This window comes from Lynx rufus, unplaced genomic scaffold, assembly GCF_022079265.1.
Source record: "Lynx rufus isolate CCGP_SWC_20201006 ecotype Redwood Valley unplaced genomic scaffold, mLynRuf1.p SCAF_6, whole genome shotgun sequence".
NCBI classification, from domain to species: Eukaryota; Metazoa; Chordata; class Mammalia; order Carnivora; family Felidae; genus Lynx; species Lynx rufus.
The window spans coordinates 10,182,405-10,207,415 of NW_025814878.1; the positions used below are offsets into that span (position 1 = coordinate 10,182,405).

Below are 25,011 nucleotides of genomic sequence, written 5' to 3' on the forward strand. Positions count from 1 at the left end.
CGCCTAACACCAGCATACGTCGGACCCCTTGACCTGAAATGGTATGCAAGTGCAGGAATGTACTGTGGTATATTCCCAGCGTGTACCTTGGATAGTTAGTGCAGTACTGCGTGTAAATGTGGAACTCTTCACTCTGCAAGGAAACAAAAGAGACTTTTAGAGGCAAAAAAAAAAAAAAAGAAAAAAAAAAGAAAGAAAGAAAAGCACAGGCATCACCATTCATTTAAAAACGATAAAAAGAAACATCATTCATACTTGTAAATCTGGCTCTGTCGTCACGCGGGCCTGTCTGAGCCCCTGTGGCAATCATCGATGTCTTTTTTTTTTTTTTTCATCTATGCCTTTTTTATCTACCTTGTTTCATACCTAGAATCAACTCGAACTCATCTGGGTTCAAGAGACACTTACTGAGCACCTGCTGTGTTAGGTGAATCTGAAGGCGAAAAGGAAGAGGAGGAAAATGAGGTTTCTGCCTCAGGCACTCCTAGTTCCTCCCAGTAGATGTGCAATGTGAAAGAGAAATAGAATATATCATCTAATTATGGTGGTAAGAACACGGGGAAATACGTGCAGGGCACAAGAAAACTGTGCTCTCAAGCCCTTGTGTATACAGTTGTCCCTGCCCACTGTCCCACCTCGCAGCCACCATGCATCCTTTGACATTGAACTTAGGCTTTTTTCCTCCAAGGAGCCTTTCCAGAGAGCTAGCCAAGCTAACTGCTCCTATGCTGGGGTTCTGTGACACCCAAATCTCTCATAGCATTTACCAAGTGGTAGTGTCATTTCCTCTGAATCTGTGTCTCCCACTCCAGACTGTGAGTTCCTACAAAGTAGGGGCCACGTTGTATTCATATCACGCCTGTGCAGCTACTAAATCCCCCCTCTTTTCTACTAAACCGGAAATTATCTGAGAGCAGGGTTCAAGCCTACTTTTCTGTTCGCACCAGCATGGTAGCAATGCCTCAAATGCCGTAAATGTCTGACTCACCAATGTGGGGTCCTTGCCTTTTCCTGACACCACATTCCCGGCGCCCTAGTTTCTTTCTTGGGCTTTCAAATGTCTAGTCATATTACCAAATATTGAGAAATATTAAATCAATCCTTCTCGCTCGTACAGTATTTTATTTAAAAGGTAAAACCATGACTTCCATGCAAATATAGAATAAACAGTATCAAAGATTTTATTTAACCTACTGCTCGGCGAGGAGAGCAGTAAGCTATTGTAACTGGATTTAAGGATAAACACAAGCTTCGCGCGTAGGTCAACGGGGAATGCGGATAGGAATTTACAAACGGATACCAAACTGCTTTCTTCTATAGGGTAAAGAAATCCAATGTCCCTCTATGGGACAGTTTTCATTTGCATGCCTGTGGTCAACAATCACTGACATTGCTATCAGTTATCAAAAATTTAGAGTTAGAAGATAGTTTGAAGACAATGAGAGATGCAGAAAGTCTACTGAGTCGTATAAATTAGAAGGGTGAATTGGAAAATTCTTTCCTAGTGGAGGCACCCAGCAATCTTTGCGGTCGGTTTCAAAGTCTTTCACAATTTTCCCCTACATTGCCAAGGGAAAGAGGGATGCAGATGGGCAGGTGAGAGAGCAAAAACCTGGGTTTTTAAACTTTAGACTGTAAAACTTTCAGTCTGAGTAAGTAATTCAAGGCCAATGAATTATCAGTTCTTGTAAACTCTGAAACGGAATTATATTATTTAAAAGAGACATTGCATTATTTGGGTGGTATTTCATATTCTGCCCTTTTTACTTTGAAACTACTTTAGGGTAGATTAAGAAAATTTTTTTAATGTATTCATTTTTGAGACACAGAGAGACAGAGCATGAGCAGGGGAGGGGCAGAGAGAGAGGGAGACACAGAATCCGAAGCAGGCTCCAGGCTCCGAGCCGTCAGCACAGAGACCGACACGGGGCTCGAACTCACGGACCGTGAGATCATGACCTGAGCTGAAGCCGGACGCTTAACCGACTGAGCCACCCAGGTGCCCCAATTTGAGATTTTTTTTAACGTTTATTATTTATTTTTGAGAGAGAGACAGAGCATGAGCGGGGGAGGGGCAGAGGGAGAGGGAGACCCAGAATCCAAAGCAGGCTCCAGGCTCTGAGCCATCAGCACAGAGCCCGACGCGGGGCTCGAACCCACCAGCCGTGAGATCGTGACCCGAGCTGAAGTCGGACGCTCAACCGACTGAGCCACACAGGCACCCCAAGGCCAGATTTATATGTGACTGGAAGACAGTGACTTTTTCTTTTCTTTGTTTTGGGGGGGGGTCATTTTAATACATTAATTTTTTTTCCTATTTAAAAGAAATGTCTACTTAGAATCCTTTCTGCTCGCTTGATGAGGATTAGATGTAAAATTTTTTATTAGAGAAAGTCTCAAACATATTTATAAATAAGTGGAGAGGATCGTGTAAGGAATCTCCAAGCAGCCATCACCTGACCTGGATATTAACTCATGGTTTATAGCCACCTACTTCCCTATCACTCTGAAGCAAATTCTAGACATAGGATCATTCCACTTATAAATATTTCAGTATACATCTCTAATGTAAAGACTTTTAAAAAGAAGCATCACCACAGTGCCATCATCACATGTAAGTAATTCCAAACTATCATGAATGTTCAGCCGTCACTATTCAAATCTCCTATCTTCTTAATTTTCTTTTTAAAAATAGTTGGCCTATCTGATTTGGAACCCAAGTAACTACACAAGGCAACTGGTTGATACCTCTTAAGATCTTTTAATCTATAAGCTCCCCTTTTATCTCCCCCCGCCCCCGCCCTTGCAATTTAGTTGAAGAAACCAGACTGTGTGTCCTAGAGAGTTTCTCATGGCCTGTCTTGCTGGTTATGTCCCTACGGTTTTCTTTCATGTGTCTCCCTGCCCCCTGCACTCATGTGGTTTAGGGGAAGCCTGAACAGGTTTATGTTCCATGGTTTGGCATGAATACGTCCTAATTGTATTTTACTTCCATAAGGAGGCACAGGGTGTCCGGCTGTCTTTCTCTTTGTGATGTTAACCACCGATGGTGATTATTGTCTGATTTATTAATTCGTTAGGAGCTGCCAAATGGTGGTATTTCTGGTTCTATGATTCCTTCATTTGTTAGCCAGAGTCCTTCCAAAAAAGGAACTTCCTTATGTTAACCATTACCCCGCAGTTTGTAGTTTGTATGGAAAAGGCAGGATGGATGCTTGATAATTTTCCCTATTTTTCAGGATGAGGCATTGGCTCTCTAGCATCCTGCAAAGGCCACCACTTTGAGTTTTTTGATCACTGTGAATTCATGAATAGAAACATATCTAATGAGTTTCAGCTGTTTTTATTTACTTATTTATTTTTTTAATTTTTTTTAACGTTTTATTTATTTTTGAGACAGGGAGAGACAGAGCATGAACAGGGGAGGGTCAGAGAGAGGGAGACACAGAATCTGAAACAGGCTCCAGGCTCTGAGCTGTCAGCACAGAGCCCGATGCGGGGCTCGAACTCACGGACCGTGAGATCACGACCCGAGCCGAAGTCGGATGCCTAACCGACTGAGCCACCCAGGAGCCCCAAGTTTCAGCTGTTTTTAATTAATTGTCCTTACTGATGCTGAAATGTCCCATCTTTGGCCAGCAGGAGCCTCTCCTTTAGCATTCGTGACCTGACCTACAGCCTCCAACAGCTACCTTGTTTTCTGGAATGATAAGACATTCTGGATCATCCTGTACATTTCCTGCCCCAGACTCATCCTTCATGGAGCCCGGATTCCTTTTGGTAGGAATTAGTATTTGGAGACCACAGTCTGGGCATCAGAGATAGTCTTGCTACTGTATTCATCGTTATTTCCAGGCCTTTTCGGTGGACAGAGCTAGCAATATGGTGTTTTTTAAAGATAAAATACACCGGGGCACTTGGGTGGCGCAGTCGGTTAAGCGTCCGACTTCAGCCAGGTCACGATCTCGCGGTCCGTGAGTTCGAGCCCCGCGTCAGGCTCTGGGCTGATGGCTCGGAGCCTGGAGCCTGTTTCCGATTCTGTGTCTCCTTCTCTCGCTGCCCCTCCCCCGTTCATGCTCTGTCTCTCTCTGTCCCAAAAATAAATAAACGTTGAAAAAAAAAAAAAGATAAAATACATCCTTGGTTCAACCTGGCAATTCGGATTCAGGATTGGAGCATTTTTAAAATTTTTTTTTTCAACGTTTTTATTTATTTTTGGGACAGAGAGAGACAGAGCATGAACGGGCGAGGGGCTGAGAGAGAGGGAGACACAGAATCGGAAACAGGCTCCAGGCTCCGAGCCATCAGCCCAGAGCCTGACGCGGGGCTCGAACTCACGGACCGCGAGATCGTGACCTGGCTGAAGTCGGACGCTTAACCGACTGCGCCACCCAGGCGCCCCAGGATTGGAGCATTTTTAATTAGCATCATTCTTCGTCTGTATTTTCTGCCTTTTACCAATTCTAGGTCAATGATACTGACATAAACACCTTGTTGTATCCCATAATACACTCAATTTCAGAAGAACAATACCAACACCAGCACATTTGATATCATTATCGAAAACAGTTAAAAATGTATTTGCTGTATTTTCTCCACAGTCGATTTTAAAATCAACTGGAATTTCCTTCGTGTGATCACGCCACAAATTGGCTCTATCCATAGGCTCATCATTTCATTTTGTTTTCATTTTTGGAGACTGCTTTTTTAACTTTCATTTTGTCTTATAACTATGTAAAATATTTACATGGGTTCAAGGTCAACTCTGTAAGAAAACGCGTATTCAAAGAAGTCTAGCTTCGGTTCCTTTCCATACTAGTCTCTCTCTCCATCCCTATCGGCGACCAATTTTTAATTTCACAGTTGATTCTTTTTTTAAAAAAAAAGTTAACACCAGCGTAGTTAACATACGGTGTTATATTTAGTTTATCCTTTTTTTTTAATTCCCATTTAAATATAGGCATGTCCTTCCACATTTCTAGATAAATAGAAGCAAATTATTTGTCAGTGATTCTCAAACCTGAGTATATGTCACAACTACCTGGAGAGCTTGTTAAACAGAGATTACTGGGTTGCATTCCCAGAGTTTCTGATTCCGTAAGTTGGCTGTGGGTCTGAGAAACTGCATCCTAACAAGTTCCCAAGTGATGCTGGCGATGCTGGTGCTGCTGGTCTAGGGAGCACACTTTGAGAACCACAGTGTTGCACACTTTTATCTACTTCTCTCCCCACCCGTCCCAGTAGTACACAGAGATACTCTTGAGTTGTTTCTACTGCTTCATAGTATTCCATTATGTGGATATGCCACGATTCATTCAAAGAGCTTCCTGTTTATTGACATTTCGGCTGTTTCTCTATATTGTATATTTCTATGTATTTCTATATATTATTTATAGAATTAATATATAATATATATTAATAAAATATTTCTATATATGATATAGATCTATACATTGTGACGATTACTACTATAAGACTAGCACCACACTTACTGCATTTTTGTTGCTGTATCTTGGGAATAGATTTCTGGAAGGAGGACTGCTGGATTACAGGATGACTTCAAATGTAATTTTGCTAGATATACCCCAATTCTCCTCCACGGGGCCTGTGCTACTCAGTTTCGCCACAATCATAGTTAGCCTCACTGACTTCGTATGCTGCCACATTTTCAAACATACTACTTTGTTAAACACCTAAATTAGTTGCCAGCTTCCAAAAGTTGGAAGAGAAAAATGTCTTGAGTTCTGGCTTCTCCTGAAACAGATGCACGGGCCCTGGCGCCCAGTTTCATAGGACACTCACGCCCTCACCACACAGGTACGGAGGCTGCTCTAGCCCCCACCTGGGCCCACGCATGCGCTGCATTCACCTGGTTAAGGCCCTGAAGGCACTGGAGCGTCCAGCCTCCACAGACGAGATGAGCAAAGTGATCTGCCTGAGGTCACCCAGTAAATTAATGGCAGAAATAGGGCCTTTCTCTGGGTGCGCTCACACGCTCTCAGTTTCTTGCTCCTTTTCTGCCTGCCTGCTGCTGTAGTCAACCTGGGACTGAACAATTATCAGGTTGACTCTCCTAAATTTAGGAACCTTTAGGATCATTTGCAATGACAAACTTAAAAACAACGGCTGCCATGAAAATATATCTGAATTACATCATATACTCGCCCTGCATACACCTTCCCCCTGATAAAGCCTCAGGACTGTTGCACGACTGAATCGCTGTGCATTTTGTGACACCATGGCTCTATTCCAATCTTAAATTAGGCAGTTTTGATTTAAAGCAACTACATGGTCTTAACATAGAATCAAATGTATACTTGACCTTCGATTTATGAGCTCTGTGGACAATTCCAACAATGGTTTTATACAAAAATCAATAGCCCTGAGTTAGTTGATCCTTAAATGCCTTTTACTCAATGTATGCTACCCCAATTCCTTTTTAGAACTATTTAGGGAAAAAGACAATGATAAAGAAAGCATACAAAAATAGGTATTTCCTTCTGATTAAACTCTGTCAAACTGTAATTAGAGATGTAAAAATGGGACATTTAATTATGAAAGGACCAAAATAAAAGAGACAGTCAGGGATGGCCAATTGAGCATATGGGGTACTCAACTGTTTACTGAATGAATAACCAGATTAAAGAAATCTGTACGATTTTAGGGTTTCTTTGGTCATGGGGTCCATCTCTTTCATGTGTGAGCACGCTCTCTCTCTCTCTCTCTCTCTCTCTCTCTCTCTCTCTCTCTCACACACACACACACACACACACACACACACACAGACTTTGATTCCCGAGGAGTTTTCACTGGACATTATGAGAAAGGCTTAATATGTAAGTAGCATACGGGTGAGGTAACATGAACTTGAATTCATTCCAATGGTAGGAATATCCAATGTCAGTACTTTCCTGAGGATAATTTCAGTAAGCGGATAGGGGGTGTGCGTGCCTGGGCACTGAAGGGAGAAGGGCACCAAGGGAGGCGGGAGGAGGGGCTCAGGGGACGCGGGGTCTCTGAAGATAAACTTTGTCTCCCTCTTAACCGCTGTCTGGGGTCAGCCCAGCTGACGGTTGAGATAAGGGACAGAAATGAGGGTGAGGTGAAGGCAGGAAACCAAGGAAAACTGCTCCAGGTGTTTCCGGAGTCCTAACAACAGACAGATGCTCAGCTGGGAGACCGCTTGGCCTGCCCACCGGGGAGCTTTTACTTTTGTTCCCCCAAGGAATGGCCCCTGCAGTCCCTTGTCCTTCTTTTCTAAGCAGCAGGTAAGAAGTACCATATTCCCCTTTTGTCAGGAAGGATTTCTGTAATCTCCACATACCACAAAAGCAAGGTCAAAGATGAGTCTCTGCGTAAGCCCCAGTGATTCAGATAAAAGCAGAAGTCAATTGCCAGCTTTACCTCTTTCATTAATGGCCTCTCAATTAAAGCAATTTTCCATTCCTCCCCAGAGTGGAGCAGCTGGTTGTGTTTCAGAAATCGTAACATCTTCTAAATTTCAGGGTGCTGAGTGAAAAGCAGGCTGTGCCAGAACCGAACGCTCACTGCTTACATGTGAAAGTGCGGAGTGCCCAAGTTAGTCTTCTAATTAAACTTGGCAATATTACAATGAAAAATAAGATCTGGGAGTTGGCAACGTGGCGCATAAACAAACTTTTATGTGAATAATTAAGCCGGAGCTAAGCATATGCTGGACCGTCTTTAATCAACTTGTGATTACAGTTACCGGTAAAAGCCCCAGCGTTTCCGATGGTTTCCATGTTGTTTATGCGCTGTGGCTATTGTCACATATCTACTCTGATATATACTCAGCACGTCTTTTTACCCCCTTTCTCCCTCTTCCACTTGCCTGCTCTTTTTTAAATTCCTACCCTTCTGGAGAATCAATTATGACACAGGCAACGTGTGAGAAGAATTGTGTAAGCATGCGTGCACATTGTACATGTTAACACGCTGACATCCACACAGCCGCCCACCATCGGGAGTATTTTATACGCAAGCCCATCAACTGCCTTTAAGGAATCATGCTTCAAGGAAACCCAGGGTGTTGCGATTGGATTCAGTACCACTGGATGGATCTGTGGCCGTAAGAAATGACCCTGTGAAACACGTCCTGAGCCAGGGTCAGACATCTCAAAGTTCACAGTGCACTCTGGAGTGTTAAATGAGGTGCTAATTCTTGGTTGATCCCAAAGTACCATCATGAACCTTGCCTAAACCTTTGCACACTTGAAACCACAACTGCAGAAATCACATGAAGGTTTGCTGAAAATCATTTCCACTAGACCTTTTCCAAATGAAAGCTACTGAATGTTTAAGACAAACTTAAGATAGGATTCTATATATATGGTAGGTAGGTAGCAAGTGAGAAAAGAGTGTGAAGGATTGTCTTGTATGTTTCAGAATCCTGGTACAGAGCTGACCATTTAAGCTTTAACGGTCAGAGCCTTTTCTTATATTTTTCTCAGCCATCAATGCAGCTTAAGAAAAATGTAGGAAAATGAGAGCGCATATTTAAGATGGAAGAGATTAATTCTGCCATCTCTTTATTCCCCAGTGATAATTATATAGCCTCGGCTGGCACCACGTACATTACATATAGAATACCTAGATTCCAACAGATTTTTGTAACTGGTCTTGTGGTATTTCATATGTATTATTTTTCAAATGTTATCCTATTCTGCGTTTTTCCTCCCCACCAAGATTAATTTTTTTTTTTCCCTAGGGAAGATGAGTAAACATCATTCAGTTACTATGTAAGTTCAAGGACAACTACTAAGTTAGTACTTCCTAACTTACTAGGGACAGTAACAGAATTTTTTTTCCTTGCCAGTGGAAAAAAAACAACAAAAAACAGAGCGAAGAGAGATTAGTGGCTAACTTCATCCAGTATGGAACAAACCAGTCATTTTAACTTTAAAATGAAAACAATTTGCAATCTGTGCCTGTCTTGGTTGGCCAAGAGAAATGAACCTTGCTTACCTTGGACACAAAACATTCTGCTATGGCCACAGGATCGTTTTCACAGTTTTCCAAATCTTGTAGAAGTTCACTAAAAAAAAAAAAAAAAAAAAAAAAAAAAAAGCCAGAAAGTATTATAGTTTGATTATCGAGGACATTTTATATAACTTAGAAGTCTATACATTTATAGGGCATTTACAAGGAATCTTTTTTTTTTTTTTTAAGAAAGCTTTTACTAGTGGTCAAAGCCAAAGTGCACTCTCAAGGTGGGAGAGCAGGAAGCCCAGAGCTGGCAACTGCTATGAGGAAGCACATTTAACTGGATAACTGATGACCCATTGTCATTTTATCCAAAGCTTCCATTAGGGACTTGCCCAAGGTCATGGTGCAGCAGGGATTTAAACACAGGTCTAACCCATAACTCTCCCACCTAGAGATAAGCCCAGCCTGACACTGAAGTCTTCTACACGGTTGGCATTGTCTGTACACATGTTTACACACACTTACTCATTCATCACATAGCTGTCTAGGTGCCGAATGCTAGGCAAGGCACTAAGAACAAGCACGTCAGTGAGCCAAATGACATACGGTCTGTAAGTGCTTGGAGCTCGGAATCTATTGGGAGAGTCAGACATTCTATCAAAGGTCACACACAGTAACAAATTTAAAATTATAAACAGAGAGGGGCACCTGGCTGGCTCAGTTGGTACAGCATGTGACTCTCGATCTCGGGGTCATGAATTCAAGCCCCACATGGGGAGTCGAACTAATTTAAAATAAAATAAGATAAGATAAGATAAGATAAAATAAATTAAAATAAGATAAGATAACATAAAATAAAATAAGATAAAATAAGATAAAATAAGATAAAATAAAATAAAATAAAATAAAATAAAATAAAATAAAATAAAATAAAATAATAAATGGAGATAGTGCTCTAAAAGAAAGCTACACTGGGAGGAAATATTTTTCCTCAGATGAAAAATCTTATTTTTTAATGGGAATATAATTATTTTAAGTAACTGCATAATATTTCATTGTGTGGCTATACCATAAGTAATGGAACTAATCTCCTACTGTTGGATAAAGGTCTATAAATGGAATTCCTGGGTCAAAGGCTATCGCGGGGTTATATGTTAACACATTTCCAAATTACACGTTGTATAAGTTGTATTAATATATATTTTACATGTTTATTTTATCTTATTTTATTTTTTTAATTTTTTTTTCAATGTTTATTTATTTTTGGGACAGAGAGAGACAGAGCGTGAACGGGAGAGGGGCAGAGAGAGAGGGAGACACAGAATCGGAAACAGGCTCCAGGCTCCGAGCCATCAGCCCAGAGCCCGACGCGGGGCTCGAACTCACGGACCGCGAGATCGTGACCTGGCTGAAGTCGGACGCTTAACCGACTGCGCCACCCAGGCGCCCCTACATGTTTATTTTAATTAGAGATATATATTTAATAAAAATGTAAATAGTTCTACAGGAATTACAATAAAAACAAGCAGTTTCTTGTTTTCCATTTCCCATGCTGGACCGCCATGCTCCAGAAGCATTCTCCACTTCTTCTGTTTCTGCTGTATGTATCCACAGCTCTAAACATGCCGGTAACGCATTTTCAGTATTCTTTGAGCTATTATTTCCTTCTTAATTTGCCCAAACTTCCCTTCCTCCTTTCATCTTGCCAACAATCTCTCTCATGAAATTTGATTAAAGTCAGAGCTTACATTTTGATGACCGTGTCAATATTATTCTTAGCTGAGCCCTGGAGTATACCATAACTATATTTCCTTTCGTGTAACACCAGGTTTCCCCTGGAGTTCAAGTCGTCCTTTATTTTCCCCCTTAGTTTTCAAATATACACCAGTTGTCCCCAAACTTTGCCGGAAGCGTAATTCTTTGCCTCGCTGCGTTCAAACATCAGATCATCTACTGGTCGGTCGTCTTCTTTCTTGGTGACCTCCCTGTTGGAGCCCTTGGTCCTTCCACTCTGCTGTCACCTAGACGGGCTGCTCTCCCAGGCCCGCGGGGTTGTCTCTTCAACCCCATCCTGATGATGCAGATCACCTGGTTCCTGTGTTACATGCCCCGCTTCTTAGATACCATTTCAGACGTATCCTTCTTTTTGAGATTACGACATCCAGTAGCTGTCTGAGTAAGGGCAGTAGGCAGTAAATTTTCTGAAACTCTTCCTGTTTTAGAATGTTCTCCTTTCACACTTTGCTGATCATGTCAGTGGATACAGAATTCTTGGTTGGAAATGATCTTCTCTGAGTATTTGGGAAACTATCTGTTGCTCTCTGAATTCCAATGCTGCTGAGAAGTCCAATAACATTCTGATCCATGATCCAGGTTTCATGTGACCTGATTTTCTATTCTGGAAGCTCTTAAGAGTTTTCGCCTTGTTAACATACTTCTGAAATTCGGTGATGGCCCACTTTGGGGTGAGTCTTTTCATGCACGAAGCCAACTTGACTATTTGGGAAATGTTCTTGAGCAATTGCTTCTCAAAGTGACCCCCAGGTCCTGAGGTCCTGAGACCTCTTCAGGGGGTCGATAAGGTCACTATTTCTATAACAATTCTTGGACAATTTTGGATTTTTTTTTTACATTCATTCTTTCATGAGGCTACAGTGGACTTTTTCAGATGGAAATTAGAAGCAGACTAAGCATGCAGCTGTTTTCTAGTAAGTCAGACAATAAACTTGTGAAAATGGAAAACAATTCCAACACACACACACGTTAGTGAAAAAGAACAGTAAAATTATTTTTCTCAAAATGGGTGGTTATTATTGAATAAATTGAAATTTTAACAATTTTTCAGTTTTCATTTCTATCATGGTAAAGAAAACATCATAAGCCATAAACAAAAAAAGCTTTTTGGGTCCTTAGTAATTGTGAAGCATGTACAGATCCTGGGACCAAAAAGCTAAGGAACTTTTGTTCCTAAATTAGGTCTTTGGTATTTCCTCTCCTCCATTTTCACTTCTCTCTTTGAAGCTTCTACTATTCACATTAAATTTTTTTTATGTTTATTTATTTTTGAGAGAGAGAGAGCCTGCACGCTCAAACGGTAGAAGGGCAGAGAGAGAGGGAGACAAAGAATCCGAAGCAGCTCCAGGCTCTGAGCTGTCAGCACAGAGCCCCATGTGGGGCTTGAACTCACGAACCACGAGATCATGACCTGAGCAGAAGTCGGACGCTTAACTGACTGAGCCACCCAGGTGCCTCCTATTATTCACATTTTCGATCTCTTGGTGTGATACTCTAATCTTTCTTATTCTTCCTCTATCTTCCATCATCTTGTTTATTGTTCATTTTCTGGGAGACTTCAATTTCATTTTCTGTCCCCTCTATTGAACGTTTTCATTTCTTCTATTTGATTCTTAATTTCAAGGTATTTTTTTAAATAGGCTGTTTAGGTGGTTCTTATGTTTCTGTTCTTGTGAGTGCAAAATTTCTCCTCTCCAAGGATGATGATATTTCTATTATTATTATTAATTATTTTGGGCCTTTCTTTCCTGCTCTTTGCTTTCTGCTGAGCTCTCTTTACACAGTTTGATCATTTTGGCTTCTGTCATTCATGTTCGAGGCTCTTCCCAAATATCTGGGGATATTAAATTGTCCTTTCATGGTTGAAAATGAGACACGGCAACTGTAAACTATATAAGTGGAGCTTTCCATGGGATCCTGGTCCCTTAAGGCAGCTGTCCTCAAACTTTGTGGTATCCAGACCCATGCACAGAGTCTAAAAAATTCTTTATGTGGGTCATATCCCTGGATATTTATTAGAAATTAAAACTAAATATTTTAGAAAACTGATCAATTCATATAACAAACCCAATACATGTTAATATGATAACGTTCTGTGAAAAACAGGTTTTAAATTTTTTTTTTTTCAACGTTTATTTATTTTTGGGACAGAGAGAGACAGAGCATGAACGGGGGAGGGGCAGAGAGAGAGGGAGACACAGAATCGGAAACAGGCTCCAGGCTCCGAGCCATCAGCCCGGAGCCTGACGCGGGGCTCGAACTCACGGACCGCGAGATCGTGACCTGGCTGAAGTCGGACGCTTAACCGACTGCGCCACCCAGGCGCCCCGAAAAACAGGTTTTATAAAACAAAGTTTGGTGAGAAGACTAGTGTTGTTTTACATTTTTGTAAATCTCCAATGTCGACCCCAACGGAACACGGATGGATTACTTCTGCATCCAATCTGCTACAATCTGTTATTCTGATTGAAGTACGCAGAAAACAATCTAGCCTCACCTGGATACGTCACTAGAAAACAGAGGAGACTTTGAATAGCCTATTAAGTGTGGTTATGCTTCTTTGATATTACACTGAAAACACATGGCAGTTTCTTAGGTATCTGTTGGAGTCTGAAACCACACCAAGGCACTATACCCTGTTACTTTAAAATCCATTGGTCTATTTTGGGCGCCTGGGTGGCTCAGTCGGTTGAGTGTCTGACTTCGGCTCAGGTCATGATCTCGCGGTTCGTGAGTTTGAGCCCCGTGTCGGGCTCTGTGCTGACCTCTCAGAGCCTGGAGCTCACTTCAGATTCTGTGTGTCTCTCTTTCTCTCTGCCCCTCCCCTGCTCATGTTCTGTATCTCTCTGTCTCAAAAATAAATAAAAACATTAAAAAATAAAATAAAATAAAATCCATTGGTGTATCTTGCACATTGAAAGGACCTTTTACCAATGCAAGATTTCATGATGGTCCCAATATCAAACATCCATTCCTAATATTTCCATAAAAACATCCCCTTTGTAAGATTATTAATACTTTGGAAAATACAGTTCCGATATTTGTATCAATATCTCTTACAGGTAGATGGGTATGAATTAAAGATAGTTGACATCTAATCACTGGGACCTAAACACTGGATGAAGAGAATAGGTTGAAGAAAAATGATAGCCAAAGAAGCAACATTTCTGGGCCAGTGATTTCCATTACCGGAGGATGGCATGCTCAGGACATAGGTTTTGCGTCCAGGGATTTCATTATAAATCCTCTGTCTGCTCAGAGAATAATTTTGAGCAGAATCCATCGTGGCTTAAGAGAAATACTCCTTGACAATATTTAACTCCCTATGTTCTTTTTAAAATTTTTTTTTGAAGTTTCAGGGTTTATTTGTTATAGCAACTACCGTACCTTAAGTAACACGTGGAGAATATTAAAATAAATCAGCAAGCATAATATTAAAAGGAAATAGGAAAACCGAATAATAATCCATTTTCATAAATGTACACACACACAAATAGCTCTCTGGGAAACTAGATGAAAGATAGTATGAATCAAGACATGAAATGTCATTTGATGTAGTCCTACTCATCTATGTTCAGTTTTGCTACCCGTGCTTTTGGTGTCACATCCAAGAAATCACTGCCAAGACCAACGTCAAGAAGTTTTCCCCGTACATTTTCTTCAAAAAGTTTTTTTACAGTTCTAGGTATTTTATTTTACTCCTCAGTCTCTTTTGAGTTGATTTTGGTGTGTAGTGCCAGACAGGGGTCCAACTTAATTCTTTTTCATGTGGACATCCAGTTTTTTCAACACCACTTGTTGAAGAGTCTCTCACTGCCCCATTGCATGTTGATGGCACCCTATTTGAAGATCAGCTGATTGTATATTACATGAATTTATTTCCGGGTTGTCTATTCTGTTCCATTGGACGATGTATCTATCTTTATACCACTGCCGTACTGTTTTAATTTCTGTGGCTTTGTAATACATTTTCATTTCTGTGGCTTGTAATACATTTTGAAATCAGGAAGTAGGATGCCTCTAGGTTTGTTCTTTTTGCTCAAGATTTCTTTGGTTTTGCAGAGCCTGATACAGTTCCATAATAATTTTAGGATTTTTTTTCTATGTAACTGCAATTGGGATTTTAATAAGGATTGCAGTGAAGCACTGGGTGTCATATGCGAGAGATGAGTCACGTGGTTCTACTCCTGAAGCCAAGGCTATGCTGTAGGTTAATTAACTTGCATTTAAATTAAAAAAATAATTTAAAAAGAGGAAAAAAATAAGGATTGCAGTGAATCTGTAGATTGGGAAGTATGGAATTTTTAAAAAATTCATTAATTTCTTTATTGTTTAGCTTATATCCAAGGTCGTTAGCATATAGTGCAACAACCTCAGGAGTAGATTCCTTAATGCCCTTTACTCATTTAGCCCATCCCCCCCACACCCCCTCCAGCAGCCCCCTTTGTTCTCTATATTTAAGAGTCTCTTCTGTTTTGTCCCCCTCCCTGTTTTTATATTATTGTTGCTTCCCTTCCCTTAGGCTCATCTGTTTTGTATCTTAAATTCCTCATAGGAGTGAAGTCATACGGTATTTGTCTTTCTCTGACTAATTTCGCTTAGCATAACACCCTCTAGATTCCATCCACGTAGTTGCAGATGGCAAAATTTCATTCTTTTTGATTGCCGAGTAATACTCCATTGTAGATATATATACCACATCTTCTTTATCCATTCATCCATTGATGGACGTTCCATACTTTGGCTCTTGTTGACAGCGCTGCCATAAACACCGAGGTGCATATGCCCTTTTGAAACAGCACACCTGTATCCCTTAGGTAAATACCTAGTAGTGCAATTGCTGGGTCGGAGGGTGGTTCTATTTTTAATTTTTTGGAGGAACCTCCATCCTGTTTTCCAGAGTGGCTGCACCACTTTGCATTCCCACCAGCAGTGCAAAAGAGATCCCCTTTCTCCGCATCCTCGCCAACATCTGTTGTTGCCTGAGTTGTTAATGTTCGCCATTCTGCCAGGTGTCAGGTGGTATCTCATTGTGGTTTGGATTTGTATTTCCTTGATGATGAGTGATGTGGAGCATTTTCTCGTGTGTCTGTTAGCCATCTAGATGTCCTCTTTGGAGAAGTGTCTATTCATGTCTTTTGCCCATTTCTTCACTGGATTATTCATTTTTGGGGTGTCGCGTTTGATATGTTCTTTATAGATTTTGGATACTAACCCTTTATCTGATAGGCCATTTGCATTCCGTTGGTTGCCTTTTAGTTTTGCTGATTGTTTCCTTCGCTGTGCAGAAGTCTTTTATTTCGATGAGGTCCCAATAGTAAAAACCCCCACAAGTCAGGTGTCAAGGGCATTCCAAGAGGCTCCTGGCAGCCGGGGCGAGCAGCACCAAGCCCCAAGGGCAGGACGGAGCCTCAGCTGAGAACCGTGTGGACCCAGCGCAGACTCCCCCGCCACCCCAGGCCCAGTGGGGCCCGGCCGGCAGCTTTATGCCACCATTGGCAAGTTAGAAACCACTTTTGTTTTCATGTTTGTTTTACTTTTTTCCCCGTGCCTCCGGAGACGTGTTGAGTAAGAAGTTGCTGTGGGCAAGATCAAAGAGGTTTTTGCCCGCCTTCTCCTAGAGGATTTTGATGGCTTCCTGTCTCACATTGAGGTCTTTCATCCATTTTGAGTTTCCTTTTGTGTCTGGTGTAAGAAAGTGGTCCAGGTTCATTCTTCTGCGTGTCGCTGTCCAGTTTTCCTAGCACCACTTGCTGAAGAGACTGTCTTTAATCCATTGGATATTCTTTCCTACTTTGTCAAATATTAATTGGTCTACATTTGTGGGTCCAATTCTGGGTTCTCTTGTCTATTCCACTGGTCTACGTATCTGTTTTTGTGCCAGGACCATACTGTCTCGATGACTGTAATACGGTCTTGAAGTCTGGGATTGTGATGCCTCCAGCTTTGGTTTTCTTTTTTCGAGATTGCCTTGGCTCTTCGGGGTCTTTTCTGGTTCCATACAAATTTTAGGATTGTTTGTTCTAGCTCTGTGAAGAATGCTGGTGTGATTTTGAGAGGGATTGCCTAACTCCCTGTGTTCTAAATGTTATGCTAATCAAGCTCCCCTGAGGTTTACCTTCATCTCGTAGTGGTCTGGCTGGAGGAAGTGTCTCAGGGGACCCACCCAAGCTCCAGGTACAACTCACCTGTAAGTGAGTGGCTGGCATTTGTTGCTCAAACCACAGGGTGGGAGGGAGCTGGGATGGAGCTGAGACGCCTTCTAGTCCCAACCCCTAATTTCAAGGTTAGGAAATCATGGCTCATACAAGGGAAGTAGCTTACCTTAGTTCACACAGCTAAAAATTAATGGCCACAACTGGGGTGAGTAACAGGGCTGCTGAATCCCAGGCCTGCACTCTATTTTAAACACATGTATTGAATGATTTATTTCCTGACCAACTCTAGAAAGCTGAGGTTTCTTCAATGGGAGACCTTGTCTACCTGGGAGCCCTAGCTGGAGTCACCAGGCTAGCTTTCCTTTGCAATCATTTTCTATAATAGGACAGACACAAAAAATGGGAACAGTGAGGAAAAAGTAACGGGATTGCTTTCGTGCTCTTGTCATAAGGGCCATCATCCTAATGCATGTGGCCCACCATCTTGTTTGCTCTCCATTCGACAATAATTATTGAAAGACTCCATGGCAGGCATCGTTACAGGTATGGAGGTACGGGACAAAGAACGTGGGCAAAAGTCCTGTCCTATGGTGCTTATGCCCTGACCAGAGGTGCTAAATGTTAATAACTGAATAAATAAAGAGCACGATAGCAAACGAAAGACAAATGTGGGCAAGGATGTGAAGAACGCAAACCTTGTACACTGTTGGTGGGAACAGAAAATGGTGCGGCCCCCATGGAAAGCAGTTCTTCAAAAAATTAAACATAGAACTGACATGTGAGCCAGGTATTGGATTTCTGGGTATTTATCCAAAAGAAACGAAATCAGGAACATGAAGAGATATTAACACACCCATGGTCACTGCAGTACTATTCACAATAGCCAAGATGTGGAAACAACTTAATCCATCAGTGGATAAAGAAAGCATGGTATGTACATACAATGAAATATTATTCATCCTTTACAAAGGGAGGAAATTCTGTAATATGTGATAACATGGATAAGCCTTGAAGACATGCTAAGTGAGACAAGCCAGTCACAAAGGACACAGACAGTATGACTCCACTTACTTGAGGAATCTAAAGTAGTCAACTTCAGAGACTCAAATAGTAGAATGGCAGATCCCAGGGGTTTGCAGGGGGAAGGGGGAGCAAATGGAGGCGTTGCTAATCAATGGGCAAAAAGTCCCCGTTAAACAAGATGAATAAATTCTAGACATCTGCTGTACAACATAGTGCCTAAGTTAACAATAACGTACTGCACACTTTAAAATTTGGTCAAGAAGATAACACGTTAAGCATTCTTATATAATAAAAAATAAAATTTGAAAACACCCTTTTTCTAAAAACAGAAAAACTTGGGGGTATCTGGGTGGCTCAGTTAGGTAAGTGTCCAACTCGTGATTTCAATTCAGGTCATGATCTGATGGTTTGTCAGATTGAGCCCTGTGTTGGGCTCTGTGCTGACAGTGTGGGGCCTGCTTGGGATTCTCTCTTTCCCTCTCTCTCTCTGCCCCTGCCTTGCTCTCTCTCTCTCTCCCTCTCAAAAAAAAAAAAACAAACAAACAAAAAAAAAACACAAAAAACAAAAACCAGAAAAATCTAAGTGAAATTACAGTAGAAACTCACATATCATAATGTATTATCACTTAATAAGAAACGTTTATGTGAAAAATAGTACAGTATTGGTTTTACTGAAAACAAAACAACATAATATGACATTATACTATGTGATACGAAGCAGAAAGGGCAATGTGGGGAGAGCAATTGAGGCTGGGTGGTGGGGGAAGAGCGTTGGAGCAGTCATGGAAAACTCTTGTTGGAGGTGATATTTGAGTGGGGGGAAGGCTGGAAGAGAAAGCCACTTAAGAAATCAATTGTGAGGGGCGCCTGGGTGGCGCAGTCGGTTAAGCGTCCGACTTCAGCCAGGTCACGATCTCACGGTCCGGGAGTTCGAGCCCCGCGTCGGGCTCTGGGCTGATGGCTCGGAGCCTGGAGCCTGTTTCAGATTCTGTGTCTCCCTCTCTCTCTGCCCTTCCCCCGTTCATGCTCTGTCTCTCTCTGTCCCAAAAATAAATAAACGTTGAAAAAAAAAAAAAAAAGAAATCAATTGTGAGTCCAGAATGAGCTTGATGTGCTCTTGTGTGAGGTTACAGAAAGGAAGCCACTGTGGCTGGACTTTGGTGAACAACTTTGGTGAACAGGAGTGCCGGAGATACAGGAAGTAGACTATAAAACAATACGCCCTGTACTACGGGAGCACAGACGTGGCCATGGCATGTGGTGCATCAGCCACTGAAGATACTCCATAAAGACCAGGACCAGGCCTGTCCTTCTAGAGTTACAGCCTAAGGGCGGGGACCGGGTTTCTCATTGCATCTGTGAATCTAATGAACAGCCCTACATACACACTGACAGGAAGGAGTGACTCACAGATTGTGTTTTAGGCTCACAGCTAAAATTAGAGTCATCCCACCTTCAGGTTTTGGGTATTTCCCATTTTCCCTGAGTAACTGTTTCAGATATTTTTTCTTTTTTGAGTAGGGCTCGGAAAAAGAAGATTCACATTTCTTACTTGAGCTCAAGTCCCTTTTTGGGGGGGGTACAATTAGAGGAAACACTGTTCACTTTTACAGAACACATTACATGTAAAATTTGCTCTGACCAGTGACGTGAACGTGAAGGAAGGAACTGTATTTTGACCTTGAAGATTCTACTGCCTTACACCAAATGAGATTCAGGAATGAGGCCTCTCCCCTTCTGGTCTGCAAAGGACTCTTAGCACCACTTCCTTTTCCCACCCACCTAAGTCAGCTGGCATTTTAACTTGTTGCAAGCACCCAGGCACATGTACACATGGGAACAGAAAATGGAACGAGGTTAACGGCACCAGATGTTCCATTCATTTCACTCAGCACTGGCCTTGGAAAGTCCGCTTGAAAAAAAGCCTGCAGGTAAAAATATTTCTACCACTGTGCAGAAGTTAAAGAGATTCTGGTGGTGAAAGAATGGACTAAAAGAAAACTTCTCCCAACTTTCACTGCCTTACTGTTCTCTGTATCCCCTGGTTCACTTTCCAAATTACATTTCAAGGGCGAAAAAAAAGGATGGCTCAGATCATTTTTTTTTTTTTTAGACTTTAGACTTAGCTGAGTATTTTACAAGCAGTGACTTGTATCCAGAATAAAGAGACAGAGTTTAAGGGAAAAGCAAGATTTGACTCTCATCTTCTGAGGAAGGAACGGAGCTTAGATGATTTTAACTTGCTAGTAAGTTTGAAATAGAAATTCAATAGAAAAGAATGATCTGTCTTTCCTCAAAGTTCAAATTATAGTTCAGGTAACTCTTCCCTATTCCAAGAGAAGGATGAGTGTATAAAACAGTCGATATGTTCTTCTTTAATAGGAAGTAAAAAAAAAAAATTTTTTTTGGATTTTAGGGGCATGTTAAGAGGGTGAAAGAAGTTTCTTCTCACTGACCTAGTTTCCTGACCATTCGGGGATTTCTTCCAGACACCAAACTAGAGACTTACATTTCTAGGCTACCACAGGGATTACGAGAGGAAAGAGAGATTTCGCTGTAAAAAGGAAAACAAAAATGAAGTATCAACTTCATCCCCAAATGTTTTATGTTGGCAGATTTTGTGAAATAACAATTTAAATCTAGTCATATACCAAAATTGAACAAAGACAGTATGAGGGGGGCGCCTGGGTGGCTCAGTCTGTTGAGTGTCTGACTCTTGATTTTGGCTCATGTCGTTTTCTCATGGTTGTGAGATTGAGCCCATGTTACACTCTACGCTGGTCACGGAGCCTGCTTGGGATTCTCTCTCTCTCTCTCTCTCTCTCTCTCTCTCTCTCACTCTCTGCATCCCGCCCCCCCCAAATGTCATGTGTGTGCTCTCTCTCTCTCAAAATAAAGAAATAAACATTTAAAAAAAGACAGTATGAGAAAGAAGTTATAGATATCGGTCATTTATAAACATGTATAAAAAATTTCTTAAAAAAATACAAACAAATCAAACGTATCAGTGCATAAATATATAAAACATCATGACCAGGTAGGGTTTATCCCAGTAATAAGTGTATGATTCAAATAGAATGTGTATTAATACAATTTACCACATTATGAATAGAGGGAGAAAATCATATCCTACTTTTCTTAAAGGCAGATTAAGTATTCAATGAAATTTAGTATGCACTCACAATATCCTAGCAAAATAGGAAAAAGTGTTTATCTAAATCCGAGAACAAAGAGAGTTAAAGCATCCCTGCTAATGTCAGAAAGACGATAAGGATGCCAACATCATATCAACATTGTCTGAGAGGACTTATCCCAAACAATACACAAGAAAAAACATTATGGGTAGAAGAATACAGGAAGACAAAAGATTTCCTCATTTTCAGATAGTGTCTGTACAGAAAATCCAAAAGGATTTATAAGCCACTATTAGAGCTACAGAAAAGCTTAGAAAGCTAGTTGGATACTATCTCAATATAACAATCAATAACATTCCCAGACGACAATGAGTCAATTTAAAAATAGAAAACATATTCTAGTCAAAACAACACTGAAAGGAATTAGGCTTTTAAAAGTTGTGTGCATGAAGGTGATGGGGAAATTACAAAACATTTAAACAAAGGCTTGATTGAAGAGAAATATGTTTATGGATGGGATGACCCAATACTGTAAAGATATCAATCTGTCAAAATTGATCTACATTAAATGTAGTTTCAATAAAAATCCCAACAGAGTTCATCATGGAACTTGACAAAATAATAAAAAAAAATCACTTGACAATGCACAGTCAAGAAAAGCTAAGCCATTGTTGAAGGGTAACGTGGGCTTAATAATGAAGACAGTGTGGTATGGGGGAGAGACGGACAAATAGAGTAATGAAACAGAATACACAGCTCAGAAACAGACCCACACACACATGTAAAAGTCACGTGGGAGGAACATGGAGGTAGAAATAAGCACAGAGAGGACATACTTTTCAATCAGTGGTGATTGGGCCGTTGGCTACACAGAGGAAAATAAGAATTTGGACTTCCTACCATATACCATACCTCCAACAACTATAGTAAGATTAAAGACAAAGCAAAAATTTAAGACGTTTAGAAAATAATAGCGCATAGTTATGAACTGAGGGTACAAAATACTTTTTTAAACACAACACGAAATCCACGTATTATAACATGTACATTTATTTAAAATGGTCAAACTTATGACTTCTTTTCAAACAAACTGTAATTAAAGTTAAAAGACAAGTCTTATAGTAGGAGGTGGTGTGCAACTCACATAACCCACAAAGATCACCAGGCAAAATGCATCAAGCACTCCTACACGACAAGAAGAAAAGGAAACGTCCTGACAGAGAAATGGGCAGTGGATAGGAGGCAGAAATTCACACACGAAAAATAGAAGTGGCCAACAAACAAGAAAAGATGCTCGATCTTTTTTTTTTTTATGTTTGTTTATTTTGAGGGGGAGAGAGAGAGAGAGAGAGAGAGTGTGTGTGTGTGTGTGTGTGCGTGTGCGCGCGTGTGTGCATAAGTGGGGGAGGGGCAGAGAGAGAGGAAGAGAGAGAATCCCAAGCAGGCTCTGTGCCGTCAGCGGGGCTCTATGTCACGAGTCGTGAGATCATGACCTGAGCCGAAACCAGGAGTTGGACACTTAACCAACGGAGCCACCCAGGTGCTCCAAAAGATGCTCAGTCTTATTTATAATGGACAAAATGCAAAGTAATGTATCCCCCAATGGGATAGTACATCACAGTTAAAATAAACAAAGTAGAGGTAGAAAGCTCAAAAACAATGTTGAGTGAAAAAAATTTTGTGAAAGGTTGACACAGTTTATGCCATGTTTGAAATAAGCGAAAGCATGTTACATATTTAAAAAAAAATTTTTTTTAATGTTTATTTTTTGAGAGACAGAGACAGATAGGGTGTGAATAGGGAAGCAGGAGAGACAGCGGAGACACAAAATCTGAAGCAGGCTCTAGGCTCTGAGCTGTCAGCGTAGACCCCGATGCGGGGCTTGAACTCACAGACCATGAGATCATGACCTGAGTCAAAGTCAGACGCGTAATCGACTGAGCCACCCGGGGGCCCCGCATGTTACTTTAAATTAAATACTTACGTATATAGTCATGGCCACAAAATCCTACTTGGCAATGAAACACCAAGTCTTGGATAGTGACAGTGCTAGTGTTATACTGAGCCAGATTACGCTGGCTTGCCTGAGCCAATTCTGCACGCCTCTTCCCACTTCCGTGTTCAGTGATGTCACGTTGGCGGCTTAAAATCTGCGGTGAGGGAACGTTTACACCACAGAAATTGGCAAACAGTGTAAATCCCAGATTCCCCCTCTCTTCTCCTGTTGCCGGAGAACTCGCTTACGAGCAACATCTCTGTGTCATTCTCTACAGAGTGAAATGCAGTTGGGAAGGGTATATAAGGGACTTGAACATTATTTACAATGTCTTGCTGTTTTAAAAAATTTCTAAAGCAAATATGACACAAGAAAAAGCTTTAGGCCACCCGGGTGGCTCAGTCGGTTGAGCGTCCAACTCTTTTTTTTTTTTTTAATTGTTTTAAGTTTATTTATTTATTTTGCAGAAGAGAGAGAGAGCAGGGGAGGGGCAGAGAGGGAGAAGCAGAGTGAGCGAGGGAGAGACAGAGAGAGAGAGAGTCCCAACGGGCTCCTTGCTGTCAGCACAGAGCCTGATGTGGCGCTCGAGCTCATGAACCGGGAGATCATGACCTGAGCCCAAACCAAGAGTGGGACACTTAACCTACTGAGCCACCCGGGTACCCCAAACATCTAACTCTTGATTTGGGTCAGGTCATGATCCCATGGTTGTGGAATCAAATCCTGGATCAGGTTCTGTGCTGAGCACGGAGACGGCTTAAGATTTTCTCTCTCTCTCTCTATTCGTCTCCCCCACTAGCATGATCTCTCTCTCTTTAAAAAAATAAATAAATAAAATTTACAAAACTTTGATAGAGTGAGGGTGGGATTCATGGGTGCTTATTATGCTACTCTATGCTTTTCTGTCTTTTGGAAATATATATTGAAAACAATATCTAGTCAGCAGAGTTTTTCAGGCCAACATAAAACCATTTTCTTTTTCCCCTCTTTAATTTTAGAGATTTAAATCTTGCTTAGTTGGTCACAATAATATTATATTATGTTGAAAAATCTGGACCTGAACTAACAATAGAACCTTCAAAATTATTTTAAGCCCCAACCATAGATTTGCCAGATAGTCGTAGCTTTGAAATCAACTGATGTAGGATATCTAATAAAAGATTCATCAGAGGCATTAATATAAAAAGTCACATCAATACTATTTATTTGGCCAAATGTAACAGCAAAGACGTTTGAGCTCTAAATGTAGACTTCAGATTTAAGGGGAAGGAAATAAAAATGAATAGGGACCCAACAGTATAGACAACGCATCTGAAAAAGTTAAACAAGAAGATATTCTTGAAAATAGTAGTGAAATAAAATAATAAGAAAGCCAACAGAAATTTGACAAAACCAGAAAGTTGGCAAATAGGCTAAACTGGATGCCTAGTTCCACGTCCTTGAGCAAAGGACTTTTTCTACACTGCATGACTGATTCGTCTATAAGATGTGCGTACAATATGCATCCTAACCACGGAGAGCTGTTACAAGGATTAAATGAGATAATGCACGTGCAGGGCATGTCTAAGTGTGACCTAGGAAAGGGAGAGGCACGAATACGCTGTGCTCATTGTGCGCACGCTGCGTCCCTACACTGACGCGTCACGTGTCATCATCATCGGGGTACTCATTCACTCTGCGTCAAGTTTATTGCAGACATGTCTGGCTTCCTTGCTCGGAAAACGCCAAAGAGAAAAGAACAGACAACCGATTCGGGAATATAAAAAGGCCTTCTCAGTCTTCCAACTCGTGCAGAATGGGCTCCACTGTCAAGGGCCGTTCTTGTGGCCTGGGCGGGGGCGGGGCTACGCTTCTTTCTTACCTTTCTTTAAATTAGGAGACGTTGGAAGCTTTAAACTCTGGGGAGTAAAAACCCTTTCTGGACTACACTGCAATGTCCCGGACCATGGCTGGAAACGCA

The 25,011-nt window shown here is 41.2% G+C and overlaps 1 protein-coding gene across 1 annotated transcript in view; it reads right to left on the reverse strand.

Moving 5' to 3' along the window:
* Window positions 1-25,011, reverse strand: part of PLEKHG1 (pleckstrin homology and RhoGEF domain containing G1) — a 99,928-nt gene that overhangs the window by 40,577 nt on the left and 34,340 nt on the right. Inside the window, exons 3-4 of the mRNA XM_047102702.1 lie at window positions 8,986-9,055; window positions 87-133 (exon numbers count right to left, since the gene is read on the reverse strand). Of these exons, the coding sequence (XP_046958658.1) occupies window positions 87-133; window positions 8,986-9,055 (117 nt within the window). The remainder of the gene's footprint in view (window positions 1-86; window positions 134-8,985; window positions 9,056-25,011) is intronic.